Genomic DNA, 15175 nt, shown 5'->3' on the forward strand with positions numbered 1-15175 from the left:
AAAAGGAAGTGAACGATGGAGAAAAAGGTGAGTGAGACAAAAAAAAATATATATTTAACTTGGCAGTGGTAATAAAGAAGGAATGGAGAAGAAATATGAAAAAAAAAATGGAAAATTGCAACACTTGAAAATGCATTCATCAAACAAGAAGTGCAATTGTTGAGAATATTTAAAATTGGACGAATAACATGTGAATGCTTGAAAGTCAACAGTTAAAAAAAAATCCAACCACATAGAAAGATAAAGCATAGACAGTACCTAGGTGGCATAAGAGATGCATCAAGCAAAGAAATTGTTAAAGGAGACAGAATAAAAAATAATTCAAATTAAGAAACTACAGACAGGGCATATGCAATCAACTGACAACTGCAGCTACTCTGGCAAACATAAATCCTAATGCCTCAGAATACCACCACACCCTGCTTGGTGCAACTGCTTTATGCTCAGTTTAAGAGATTTACTTGCATAAAAACCAGGAACTGACTGTTGGTAGGATCACTTTTGACACTTCTTCCACGTTTTCACATTTTTGGCAATCATCTAAATAGCAGCAAAGTTGAAGTGGCTCAGAACCAATGCACTCCAATGGGAAACACACAGCTGCTTAGCACAACACTATTCTGCTATTGAATTTGAACACAGTAATGCTAAGAAGGGGGTTGTGTCTCTAATGTCTTTACAAATGATCCTTTCCTGTTCCTCAAAGGCTGCTGAAAGTTTTCTTTCTCCTCCCCCATCAACAACAATTCACCAGATCAGTTCTGTTATTGGATGAAATGAAGCAAGTCTGAAAAACGTTTAGGTGTGACATTAAGTACTTCTGTAAAAAGCTCAACAAAACTAAGTCCAGGTCTTCATGTGAATGCTGCTTCCTAATCATCATGCTGCAAACCTCTCTTAACAACCTACTGTATCACAGTTTAAGAGACAAAAAGATGTTGTAATTCATTACACGAATACACATAATAAAATGTACATAAACAAGTTGTCCTTTGAACTCAAAGGGAGATTTAACCTTGCATTTCAGACTTTATTTATAGTACTTTGCCATAAAAATAGTGTCTGATGTTCTCCAACATCAACTGTTATTAAAGGGCAATAATTAAGAAATTCAGTGTATTATAATACATTTAGTCTAAATAGTAGCAAAGTAAGTTAGTATGTTTCAAATTTCAAGTGCCAAGACATTTGGTGAATTTCCCACTAAAAGTTTATTTTATATTGTAATCACATATGAGGATTTGCAAAGGTTGCTATTACTGCTTCTCAATCACAAACACAAACGCAATTCCCTTCTCTGCCCCACCAAAAGCACTGTTTTCCACAGAAAAATTTGAAGGCAATTTTTTTCAAATGCCAGGCAATATTACACCAGTCTGAGTTAACTATTGTTTATAAGTTATTACAATTAGGAAGATTTACATATCTTAAAGTAAACCCTACCGTCAAATTGATCTTCTCCCTCTGTCATCAGCTCATCGTCAGAGCAAATGCTCAAAACATTCACCAACATTTCTGTTACTGTATAGGAAAAAATAAATGTTAATACATTCTGTGTAGAATTTAAAATATTTCCATGTATACAAGATACTGCTAGTCACCAGCAACTCTAGTGAATGAACTTCTCACACCACAGCCATCGCTCAGTAACCTCATTTCAAAATAATTCTTGATGTGAGCTGCCACAGAATTTAAAAAGCTCAGAAAAATAAGAAGCTATAAATTATACAACTAAACATTAAACAATCAAACAGCATCAACATATTCCTCTCTTACAAGGAGTTCTTTTAGATAAGACTTTTCTTGTAAATTAGTAGCTTTATGTTAAAAGTCAAGTATTTGAACTAGTTTTTATGCAAACTTTACCTAAATATGAAAAATTTTGACTGCTCAAATGCAGGCTTGAATTGAAAAAGCTATTCTATTCCTGACAACAGCAGGCATGTAGCAGAAATACTCAAGCAGAAAAATATTAGAATATAAATATGGTAAATATAAATATAAAAACATATTTATAAAAATATCTATTTGTATTTTCAAACTCCCCTTAAATATATTAACATAGTGGACACAAGTTTTTTGAGATGAGTTTGTGTATTTTTTTCCCTCCATGAACATTCTTATTCTGCCATTCAATCTTTCTAATGTATATCAAACTTCCTTAAAATATTCAAACCTTCCTCTACATGGAGTATTCAGAAACCTATCCCAAAGGCAGTAGGTTAAAAACTCTGTAAATTGCTGCCTTCATTTCTCCATGACTAATTCATACAACCCCAGTGTTATCTGCTATGGTTGTATTCTTCATTCTTGGGAAAGAGTTACTTGCTACTGTAAAAAAACCCCAAATTATTATGATTTTGATCTGATCAGTGCAGACCAGACAATATTGACATTAAATCCTTCACCAGAGTGGAAACATGCATTTGTCCAAAGGCAAGGCTACCTGAGGGCCATGACTCCAGCAGTCTGAAGCACTGAGCAGGGCAATGAAACACTCACTGTTAAATAAGCTGCTGGAGGTCATTACCAGCAATGCAACAAAAGCAAAATACACAGTAGCAACCCTTTGCTGTTGAAAACATTATCTACTGCATAATCAGGCAAGAGAGATACAAACCAAATCTTCTTTCAAATGTCAGGTCCCTTCATTTAAACATTTTTTTTTAAATTGTCAAGTTTGTTAACCACAGTAAGAAGTGTCCAAAGTATTTGTATGTAACTGCTCACTAAAGACAACATAAGCAAATCTAGAATCTTAGGTTTTTATGTCCTTAAATACATAACTGCAGGAAACCTAAAATTTAGTTAGATTAATTTTATTTAAATTAAATTTAAACTAAATTAAAAAGAAACTTTCAAAGAAATCTAAAGAGCTCTCCAGATCTGTTTTTATGAAAAGAGCAGTTTCTGTCATAGAAGGATTTTAAACAGACCCAAATAGCCTCTAACCTCATTGCTTGCCAACTGAGGACTACTTGGGGCCCCAGTGTCCTAGATTCAGAGTTATCATCTCTAGAGGGAAAAGAAAAAAAAAAAAAGGAGGATCTGTGCTAAATTATCTTTTTTACAAGAAAAAATTAAAACTGAAAAACTTATCTTCAGTGAAGGTCAATCTGTTATATCCATATAGGAAAGTTAACATTTTACACAAACATCTCAATAGAAATTTATACCTATAAACTACACAGGATTAACAATGCATATAACTTAGCATTCTGTAGAATATGAACAATTTAAACATTAACTTCAATGCAGTTCAAAGGTGCTACCTAACAATGAAGATGTACACCCCCAATGGAAATTATAATTTCTGTTAACATCTTAGCTATATTAGATGCAGTTATAACTACCTTGACTTAAACAAGTAAAAAAAACAACACAAAAATAATGCAATTCATTTTTCATTGGTAAATATATTTTAAAAAACAAAAATTCTCCCAACATTAATCTGGCAGAAATAAGAGATATTAGTTGATGCACAACATCTACTAACCTTTCTCTCCAACAAATGGCAAAGACCATGTGAAAACATCCATAAAATTTGGTAGCCAGTATGGATGAGGAGAACAATTGAACTGACGAATATTCATCACATTGTTTTCATATTTTAATACAGCAGCTAAAATGAAATTCAAATATTTTGAAAAGAATGTTTAAAACTTTTGAGTACCACAAATGTAAAGTCACAGGCCTGGCTTAGCTCTATTTATATTTTAGACTAAATAATCCCAAAGGTATTCCATTCTCTTTCTTTCACAGTATTTACAGCCAGGTAACCAATGGAGCACTTTGGATTTTTACTGTGTATGTTTCACTCTAAGGTACTGTTACATGTCAATACAGGTCTACACTGTCCTATTTTAGGTCTACAATCAACAAAGATTTTTAAAAGTCTTGAAAAGGTATTATTTCAGTAACTTTAATAAAACTAATTCAGAACAGCAGTACATTCAGTATATGCAAATTCAGGTTTTATTCTTCATATGTGTCTTCCCATGCTATAAGACTAGAGTAAAACCACAGACATCTTGAAGATGAGGGAAAAGAGAAAGCATAAAGAAAAAAGACAGAAAACCAGAAGCATTCTAAAGCTAAGCAAGTAGTTGACCACATTTTTCTATACTTACACTTGCATCAGACTGGGAATAGCTCAAGTGAAAAAGGGTTCTATGAATACAGTATCCATAGAGATAGTGAAAAAACTTAAAAAGCCAGTTGAAGATATTTTTACTTCCCCTTTACTTTGCAATCAGTGAAAGTAACAACAGCTCATCTTTTCCTGTGTACAGTTATGCACTCTACAGAAGTGGTATGGGCTGGGGGTGGTTCTTTATAGGTGGGTGGAAGAAAATGCAATGTATTTAATAGAAAAAAGGTGTTGGTTTCAAAGGAACACTATTGGAACATTTGGAGATCATTCATTCATCGCATACTTGAAATGCCTTACTTTAATATCATACTTGAATTTCAGCAGGCTTTATTTTTAAATTCTGTTGTTGAACTTTATTCTCATCGATGAACAACACTAATTCACAGCTAAGCTCTTCTCTGTAATTCTGACCTGCAAATCTTTCTCCACACTACTAAACACACTTCTCCTGTTCAACTCCATCTTAGCAGAGGATGGACAAAAATGGATTTCTTGTTCTATACTTCCATCTTAATATTTTCAATGGTGATCAGAATTTTGATCACTACTTGCTCTTCTTTGATTTCCCATATATGGCCATTATGGGAATTACAATCACAATTAAGATGCTCAGATGCCACAATCCACAATGCAAGCCACCTTCCTTGCCCACTAAAGACAATGAGAGGAGTGAATACTCATAGCACAGGGAAACCTTGCCTGACTGGGTAACACCAGCAGATTTAATCACAAGTACTAAATAGCAACAACTTTCACAAAGGAAACCTCTGACCACACTTATGCTTCAAGGTACTCCTCTTACAGGAGGTTGTCATTTTTGGCTCTTCTTTATAACTTTCATTAATAGATTTTTTTTTTGTCCTTTAGTTTCTTAATTGGCAAAAAGCAGTTGATATTAGATTATCTACTTAGATAATTTTATTTTATTATAACATACAATTACTAATAACAAGTTCTTACCTTTATTATTGTAGACATCCAGGTAATTAGGTGCTGAAAAAATTGTTATTAAAGATGGGAACCCTGTAGTTTGACTTTTCCTGTACATCCTATAACTGTAAAACCAAACAAATTATATTACATCTTACAGCAAATAAGCAATTAATTTTTATTTTACATTGCAACCATTTCCTTGAAAGATACCAAGTACTCACCCTGCATCTTGTGCTTCATGTGCTCTAATGATTGACAACAAATTATTATTTTGCAAAAATTCACAAACTGCTGGATAGCTGTGAAACGAAAACAATTATGAGTAAAAGATATCCTAAAATATTCAGGAAGAGTCAGTACTAAAACACCCAACTAGATCACAGCATACTCTCACCTATAAAAGTAGGAGCATCCTCTGACTGTGTTATGACTGAAATGCTCTGGTGAATTTTCATTTCCAAAATCTTCTGAAGGATCTGACCACAACAAGTCACACATTGGTCCAAAAGCTGGAGGCTCTTTGAATCTATCTAACTGTTTAGAAAAAAAAGGCAGAAGCACAAATACTCTTTAAATATTAAATTATTAAGTTTTACACATTTGTTAACCTACATATCCATCAATACCAAACATTTTTAGAATAAATCCCAACCATATAAAAGAGAAGTAGATTCTGCATAGTTTTTCCTCTCCTCCTCATGAAATAAGGCACAGGCATGCCAAAAGAACCAAACCTGTTAAGAGCAATAAGATTTATTAGTTGTAAAAAGAAGGGAGATAACTTCCAGACTGATGGATATGTGTAATACAAGGTCAAGATACAGACAAGGAACAAAACGGTCCTTTTTCATGCACATGCCACATCTACCAATCTGGAGATACTACCAGGAATTAGAAAAGAGAAACAGTACAGAAAACAGGAATTATAAAAGAAAAGCATGAATAATTAGCACCAACTAGAAGAGACTAAATATGTATTACGAAAAGACCCTAAAAATCCAAACCAACAAAAGGAAAATATAAACCACCCTGAAACACCCGTCTCCATAATGGATCATTTAACAATGTAATGAAGATGCAACAGGCCCAGCTGGCTAAGGCTTTTTCATACAAGCTTTATTTTTCAGCTCTATCCCTGATGTAATGGGCCATAGAATTTTGGCAGATTTTCTCTTGGTTTCTCTCTTGCTGCTTCCTTATTGATTTTCACTTGAAACACCTATTTTAGCAGCCTGCAAATTTCCTAGTAACCACAGTCAAAAGGGGCAGAAGTTAAGGAGCAAAGTGCATTTGTTAACGTAAAAGGAAAATGCCCTGCTTAATTAAGTGATAGGCAATCAATCTCTGATGTCCCAGAAATGACAGTTGGTATCCCAGGTTCAATGTAAAGTTTATTTGGTCTTTATGTAGCTGGAGTTTGTTCACAAGATGATTTTATCCAAGAAATGTAGGAACGGTTCTTTGATGGACAGTGCATTTATCTCACTCCACTTCCCATACCAAAGAAGATGACTTTGATGGTACTAGAGAACACTTAACTCTTCAGGACAGGCTCGAAGGGAGGTTTGGTGAGCACCTGGTGAATTTGACTCTAACGGTCCATAGGAATCCATTCAAATATGGAACCAGCAGTAGTGCCAAGCTCTCTCATGCCCTGGAAAATCAGAGCTCCCGAGGCTGCCACCTGTAACATAAGTGGAGAGGTCCAGATCTTTACAAATTCCTGCCAGATAATGGTAAGGCAGGTATTAACTGAAGTTGTTGTTGGAATTTATTCAATATTAAAATCCTGTGGTTTAACATTTCCCACACTGGATGATAAACCTGGTATGGAGTATTTCTTCCAGATTGAAGAAGTCAGTCCATCAACTTCTGCAAGTACCTGAATTTCTGTAGATTAAACCATCAAGTTTCTAAACCTCCAGCAATAAATATGGGTCCAGAAGCTAACAGAGGCATTCACACAAGGAAGTTTCAACTGTTTGCTGATTGATGTTTCCTGCAATACAGAAGGCTGAAAGTCTAGAAAATATTTCTAAGAATTTTTCTTTAGTCTTCAGGGATTTTCCTTACGACTTTGGCCAAATCAATAGAGATATTATAAATAAAAAGTTCTGGCTGCCTGCAATTAACACACCTCTCTCCAAAAACAATTTCTCATAGCATCGGAACAATAATGCAGCTATTTCCTGAAGTAAGGTGAGTTTGTAAAAAATAAATATACTTACACACACTATACATATAGTACATATACTTACTTACATAGACACCAAATCAGTTTCTTCTTCACTAGAAAATCTACTAACTGGCACAGTTCTCAGGATAGCTCAAAATTTAAGGAAATGTCTCTTCAAGCTACTCAACCCAGACTACATGTATCAAATCAGAATAATCAATTTAAGGGCTTCTCTACTATTGGCCCAGCAAGTAAGTTAAAGGACACGAGTAAATTCAAAACACCTGTTACTGATTTCACTATTTCTGAATGTGCTCTGGCTATAGCAAAACAGAATCTCAGTACAAACTGGTATAACATTTTTCTAAATATGATTAAGGTAAATGAGAAAGACAATTTTCCAGAATAAGAATCAATACACCTGGTATTGAAACTGAACTAGGTAGTGTATTTTCTATATACTGTAAAACATTTAAATCTGTATTATTTTCAAGGTACTATGCAGTCAGGACTAGTGTGACATGCGTTATACCTCCACATGGATGTTTCAATTCAGAAGCACCAAAACCTGAGAGGCAGATTAAGGTACAGCAAATTAAAACAACTTGGCTTTTGAGGCAAAAGACCTTCACAGAAGTTTCACACACAGACACCAGTTTTAATTAATCTGTCCTAATTTTCTTGAGAACTTTCACCTAATAAAGCCTACAGAACAATGTGAAGAGCAGTGAAAAGTGGAAGCCATCTTACATATTACTGAACAAAAGGAAATTTTGGCAGGGCACAGAAAAGAAGCAAGGTATTACAAAGACATTCCCATTTGTGGTGCCATATATTTCAAGGCAATTTGATCAAGTCTTAGTATCACCAAAAGCTAAAGAAAAGAGTGAGCATCTGCTGTAAATGAGGGGAAAAAAAATTGTCTCTCTTTTTTAGACTCCCCATAATCTTACCTGGATACTTCCTTCTTTCTAAAAAGCTAGGTTTGAAAAATGACAAATCCTGGCATTTTGTTTCAGTAGAAGTCTTGGCAGTGTAAATGAAATCAACTAAACATCATCTCTAAGTTGATGGACATGCGTCTGAAAGAGACACTCTTTACCAAGACAACCAGAACATTCATGGAATTGATGTTCAGAAAATAAAAATCAGATTACCACAAGTTTGACAAACTTCCATTTTGGCAGAAACACAAAGCACCTAGCATAACCTTTCTGGTTAGGATTCATTGTCATGCCTAGTATGAAAGAAGTCCTCTTCTGGAAGTAAGTTTATGACAGCAAAAATAATAGTTTAAATTGTGTAGTTTATTCACCTTCCTACATATCAATACTGATTAAAGACTTCATCCAGAAGAAACTGCACCTGGCATAGAATTTTTTAGTTCTTAGGTGATTCCTGCACTATTTATAGAGCTGTGATTTCCCTTTTATGCCAGATAATTATGTCCTTGCAGCTAAGACCTCTCCTTAGTAAGAAGTTCTGCTAATAAACCCGAAGGCCAGAAATATTATACAATTGTCTTGATTGCTTACAGAAGTAGCTTCACACACCACACTTGTACCCCAAGTATACAATTTTTTCCTAGATGTAGTGAGCATTTCACATCACCCATTTAATTTAAATACATTTAAAATATCAGTGCATGCCAAGCTCTAATGCAGCTAATGAAGCCACTGCCAATCCATGACTAGCACCTTTTTCAGGTTACCAGATGATTCCTGGTACCAGGATACCAGGCCCAAGGAACAGTTCTACTAACACTGCCTTACATTTATAAATGTGTTTTTCACCAGAACAAAAATACAATGCAGACTTTCATACATGCATATAAACATTTCAGCCTAATTTAGCCTAGAACATTATAGAAGCACATCTGAAAGTACAGGCCAAGACAAGAGAACTACCTTTTAGCTAAATTTACTTGATACTGTGAAACCTGATCAGCTACAAGACTGAGACCAGCAGAAAAATGAATCACAATCCTGTTATGACAGTGGCTTTCCAAAATGTTTTTCCAGAATATGTTTTCTATATTACTTTCCAGAAAGCCTTGACCATGCTTCTTTCCATCTGTATAGAGAGAAGTGCTGAGGCTTTGTGAGAATGGCACTGTTTAGTCTCTTTGCTTTCTTTCTTCCCTTTCTCTGCACAATGCATTTGGATTTCTGTACACGTCAGTATTTGCTCTGACAATGCAATGTGCCTTAGTACATTTTCCCACTTACACCACTGATTGAGTAAATACACTTCCTCTCTGTTTCTGCCATTTTCTTCTCCTCTCACATCACTCTGCTTGGTAGTGTAACATCTGTAAGTGAAATAAACTGACATTTGAGGCTCTGAAATGGTCCAATGATTACAAAAAATCCCTAATGAATAAATACAGTGAATTCAAAAATGAGATTCAACTCGATGGCCTATAAATTTGAGAAAAGGGAGAGGTAAAAAAGAAAAACAAAGCACAAATAAAGGAGAAAATGCTAAGAAAATGAGAAATGTAATAATTGAAGATAAAAAGACAAAATAGGCTGCAATATATACTTTTATATACTATAAAAGCAATTTAGGAGCATGCTTTTACTTTCTCTCTGACATTTAGATCTTTTTCCAAACAGGTTCCCATGTACCTTCTTCCATATGTGGATAAACCACGTTTTTTCTTCCATCCTTACCTATAATCCCAAGGCCTTCTTAGAACCACCCACACATATTTTAAGCTGAAATCATCTGCATGTTAGCTGTTCCTAATCATAACAGGAATGGTTTTGAGTTCCAAGTGCAGCAGTCAAGATGTCAGCTAAGTTAACTTAAAGAAGCTTAAAAGGAGTATGCAAAAATGAAGGCAATGGAAAAATTCATTTTGATTGAAAATTCCCATCTGATACAATCTCCACCTGACAAGCTATCCACGCAAGTAGAAACCACATTATTAGAAACAGATACCTCATGTTATCACAATCTTCTGCCCTTTAAATTGCACACCATGATTTAGTGCTTCCATTGTGTAATATTTAAAAAACCTTTTAAATTCTTCTTATTAATATACTCAGCACATTCACCACAGTGAGAAGTACTCCTCAACTGCTACTCAAATGCCTACCAAATTTGCCATTTTAAATAGCAATCTGAATTTCTATTAAATACTGCAATATCTCACTTTGTCAAAACTAAAATCCACATATTTGAGATAGTAAAAAAATTTTCAAAGAAATTTCAGAATAACTGAAACATGATGGTAGACATAGGAAACAATTTTAAGACTACAATTAATTTCAACAAGTTTTCTCCTGGAAGCCATGAGAACACTAGCTCTTACCTAGAAAGAAATACAATGTATTGTTTGGAATGAATATGAAACTCTTCACACATACTACCTGTCTCAAAAAACTATGTGAGGATTTTGAGGTTTCTTCTTTGTGTGTGTTTTGTAACAGTCCCAGCTGTCCCAATGAAGTCTACTAATGGAAAATGCACTAGATAATCCATGAGATTTTAATTATGATACTGCTTAGCCTACATTTCAGCCCTGATTTACACTTCAACAAGAGACAAGAACAGAAAATATTCTGACAACTTCATAAAGATGACTTTGTATAGCATCATATAAATATCTCTATTTTCACTTATTTTCAAATACACAAAATACTCACTCTCCTAATGTCATCTAGTGTATTAATTTCTGGTGAAAGTCCACCATGAACACAAAGAAACTGTTGATTTAAGAGAGCAGCAAGAGGGAGACAATCAAAAGCTTCCATACAAGCATCATAGACTCTTTCAGAGTACTTTATTTTACCTGCAGGAAAGAAAATAGAAATCATTAAAAATCCATAGTATATGGATGAAGTACTCTAGTGGTTATAAGAATATATATCAAGGTGAATCCTTAAAAAAGGCGAAACAATGAGTATTTTGGGGTTTAAATGAGCATTTCCAAACACCTAAACAGCAAGCATGTTTCTAAGACATATTTTCTTCCAGAATTATAAGCTGTTTTCACTTCTTCTGTTATCTCAAGTGTAAAGAAACTATTGTTGTTTTTAAAATCAATTTAATTTTTTTTTAAAAAATCACTGAATTATCTAATATTTTTATACAATTAGACAGATACTTCAGTATAAAATGTTACTAAGAAATTTTTGAATTCTCATTCACAGTGAAAAGCTAAGAACTGATTATAGATTATATAATTTTTACCTACATCAAAGAGGGTTTCACCAGTCCAAATGATCCATTTATCACAGGATCAATACTTATACAAGCCTTCAAATGGAGAGGCAGCTTGTATCACCAAAGAGTTATCTTACTAGTATAACTGAAATCCATCCTCCAAATGGAAAAATTATCCCACAGTAGGGACTTTTTGTTAGCTTCACATCACTTCTCAGCAAGTTACTCCGCTCTCCTGACTACAGCAAAATTATCTTCCTCTCAAGGACTTTAAAATCAGAATTGTTACATCAAAATTTACTCCATAATGTGTATTTACAGCTAGCTCTCTTCTTGCACTCCAAGGCCACACTGAACTGCAAGCAATTCTACAGAAGTCAGTGGTGCCTCCTGATGTTTGCAAGGCTTTAATTTAACTAATCTTTCAAGCACAATGACAGACTATAGATCAGCAGGTTGCAAGTAGCTAATTTTACATTTTTAGTCAGTACTTACATTCTTGCTTAAAGGTAAAATACTCTGTTAGGTGTCTGCATTCATGGTTGCCTCTCAAAAGAAACAATGTGCTTGGGTAAAGAATTTTCAGGACCCATAAGTACAGCACGCACTGTTGAGAAAACAGGATAACCAGTAAAATACACTAGTTTATATGAACTTTAAAAATTATTACTGAGAAATACTGAATAAGGGTGTTAACAGTTTCAAAAAGCGGGTACTGCTTAATGTGCCATTTTAAAATAGCACTACTTTCCTGAATCCAGTTCTGGACATGAGTTATGCAAATTGCTTATTACTTTTCCTAATAACAGTCACACAGAATACTGGAAAAAAATTATATTTGCTGGATATTCAATACTCAAATAAACTCAGCAGAATTAAACTGTAGAATATTTTCATCTAGACAAATACTGTATGTGTTTCTGCCTAAAATCTGGTATAATATATGATTCTAAACACTGGCATAAGAAGAAAAGCAGACATTTATTAACAGAGACTGGGGAAAAAACCCCTGACAAAATAATTTCCCTTAAGGTTAGATACCTCATTTGGATATCATTTTTAAACTACAAATGGACAGAGAAAATCATTCTCTCAGGGGAAGCTGACTGCTTTCTCAGTGTACAAACAGCAAAGTCAAAGAACTATAGTAATTTTCTATCTGTCATTATTACTGCAACAAGAGCAGCAAAACCTCAAAAAGAGTCTGTTACCATCCAGCAGTCCTGAATGCCCAAAACATAGTTCAAAAATTTCAGATCTAATTCTTTTATTTTTGACTGAGCACAGAAATCTCAAAACCCCACAAGTTTTGGACTTCACTGAAGTCACCTACAAACTCTTATTATCATTGCTCTTAACAAATTCCAGTACCCTGAAGCTACCATTACTCAAAGTTATTTTGCACAGAATAGCAGAATACATGAAAACGGAATAAAGAAAACAAATGGACACTTAAAAAAAACCACTGCAAACATTGAGAAACACATCAAAGACTTTTATTGTGAAGTTTAGTTAAACTAATTACTGAATTTTTATCTTCTTAGTAAAAAAATGTAAAACTAATCTTTGTTCAGAAATTTTTTTAAGTGTAGTGGTTGAATAACTTTCATACCAGATTTTCATATATTAACATATAGAGTTGATATGTAAATGCCTTTTTCAAGGACAATTACATTATTTGTAATCATCAAAAACAAGCAAAGATCAAATTAATAAATAGGGAATATCTACTGAAATTTTTCCTTAAAGATGACTTTGAGGCAATTGCTCTTGCTGCATCTCCTGCTGGTCTACCATCTCCAACAACCCCAAAATGCACTGTGCCTGCCTTTCACAGCACATACCCACACATTATCAGAATGGCAACATTTTCATACAGAAACAAAAGAACTACATTGGGACTTGCAAGACACTGTTTCAAATGGCATGCTATTCCATTAGATTCAGTATCTAGGAAGAGATCCCAAGCTGAGGCACTTCCCAGGCTGGTTACAGAAGAACACTTAATTTAAAAACCATGCTCTGAAACTAATCGATGTGAATATGTGAATATCTTTAAAATGCAGCACAATTAAGAAACATGCTGAAAATAAAAAAAAAATTTGAATTCAAAGTAACTGAAAAATTAATGGCAGAAACACAGGTCATCCTTAGGGAATATCTGTATTTGCTCTAAGAATTTTTGTAAAGAAAAATATTAATAATTATTAAAAACCATTTGATTGTCTAAATCAAATTAGTTTCTTTTATAAAAATAAACAGATAATAATATATAAATAATTGAAAGACCTTGCAGTCATGACTCACCTGTTGTCCAGAACAAACAAACATATTACCAGACAAGCAGCAGTACATACATATAATAATGTAACAGAATTCAACTTTTAGAAAACCAGCTAAAGAAAGAGGAGAAAAAATGAGTAAGTGGCAATTTCAACAGGACAGTCCAAACGACTGGTCAACATCCTCCTGTCAAAGGCCTTTATCACAGGAGAAGGCACAGCAAGGAAGAAAGCATTCAAATGTTAAAGCAGACCTAAAACTGCATTTGAAAACCTATGTGAAAGTGTGCTTATAAAAAAATCAGGACAGAACAGATTAATATATTCAGTTACCTCTATACTAAAATAACCTCTGTCTACATAGTCACCGAGGAAGAGGTATCTTGTGTTAGCAGGTGATCCTCCCACTTCAAACAGCTTCATTAGATCAAAGAACTGGCCATGAATATCACCACACACTGCAAGCAAAAATTTTGTTCGAATTAATTTAAAAAAATCTAAAGGAAAAGTTACCAATTATAGTTAACATCCACAAAGTACTTCTAATTAAGAAGAAAGACAGGTATAAAGCAGGAATAACAGAAATTTTTGTAGGTTCCCCCTTTGCTTTTCATTAAGATGCTGTCTTCACTACCCGTGACAATACTGACGATATAGCTCTGAGTCCAGGAGACTGGGGCGTATTCTTCCAACACATTTAATGCACTGAGACTGAGGTCTTGAAAGCTGTCAGCACCTCTTTAATGTCTTCCCCAGCTCCTTAAGTATCTTTGTAAATTCTCCTTGGCATGTGTATTTGAAAATGCCTGCTGCTTCACAACAATTTGCTGAGTTCATGTGAACTTGAAAAAAAACAGGGAGTGTACTTTTGTTTCTGACTCAGACTAACATACTTTTTTATTAAAATCATATCTTCTTCTTGCTGAGTTACTTTTCTCCTTCAAATAACCATGTTCATTATTTCAACAGTGGATTCTTCCTGTGTTTTTAGAATATGAGAAGGGACAAGGCCAGTGGTCAGCAACCAAAGGCAGATGTGCCAAAGATAGCAGCAGATGGGAAGTCTTTAGGGAGCATACAGCAAAACAGGTCATCTCACAACCTTAAAAAAGTAATTAAAAATGCATGAAAGAGACAACTGCTCCTATCTCCTCTTTCCCACTGGAGTTCCCAGTTCAATGGAAGTCAGGAGCTGCCTTCTCACTTCTGCATAAGGTGTCAATGGTAACAACAGGAATTTGAGAGATTATGCCTTTCCTTGATGCACAAAGTCACTGATCAACTGACAAATAGCATGTCCTGACTTTTTAGAGTTTATCAGTAAAATCTTTGGGGAAAAAAGTTGTCCTAATTTTGGAAAGAAATACTGGATATGGCACACCACTATATAAAGGTTGTTATCTGCTTAGAGCAGACCATTTGTCATCACAATCTATAAAATATGAGACTAAATAGAAT

At 34.3% G+C, this 15175-nt stretch overlaps 1 protein-coding gene across 5 annotated transcripts in view; it reads right to left on the reverse strand.

Annotated features, from left to right (window-relative positions):
- The window catches only part of PPP3CB (protein phosphatase 3 catalytic subunit beta), a 46026-nt gene that overhangs the window by 18833 nt on the left and 12018 nt on the right, over window positions 1-15175 (reverse strand). For all 5 annotated transcript variants that reach the window (XR_009418897.1, XM_059477417.1, XM_059477414.1 and 2 more), the window contains exons 3-10: window positions 14051-14175; window positions 11931-12042; window positions 10916-11061; window positions 5481-5620; window positions 5308-5385; window positions 5114-5208; window positions 3497-3622; window positions 1444-1521 (exon numbers count right to left, since the gene is read on the reverse strand). Coding sequence is in view for 4 of the 5 variants with exons in the window: in XM_059477417.1 (XP_059333400.1) it covers window positions 1444-1521; window positions 3497-3622; window positions 5114-5208; window positions 5308-5385; window positions 5481-5620; window positions 10916-11061; window positions 11931-12042; window positions 14051-14175 (900 nt within the window). In the remaining variant the exon portion in view is untranslated. The remainder of the gene's footprint in view (window positions 1-1443; window positions 1522-3496; window positions 3623-5113; window positions 5209-5307; window positions 5386-5480; window positions 5621-10915; window positions 11062-11930; window positions 12043-14050; window positions 14176-15175) is intronic.

The sequence above is a fragment of the Ammospiza nelsoni genome, chromosome 8, assembly GCF_027579445.1.
Source record: "Ammospiza nelsoni isolate bAmmNel1 chromosome 8, bAmmNel1.pri, whole genome shotgun sequence".
NCBI lineage: Eukaryota > Metazoa > Chordata > Aves > Passeriformes > Passerellidae > Ammospiza > Ammospiza nelsoni.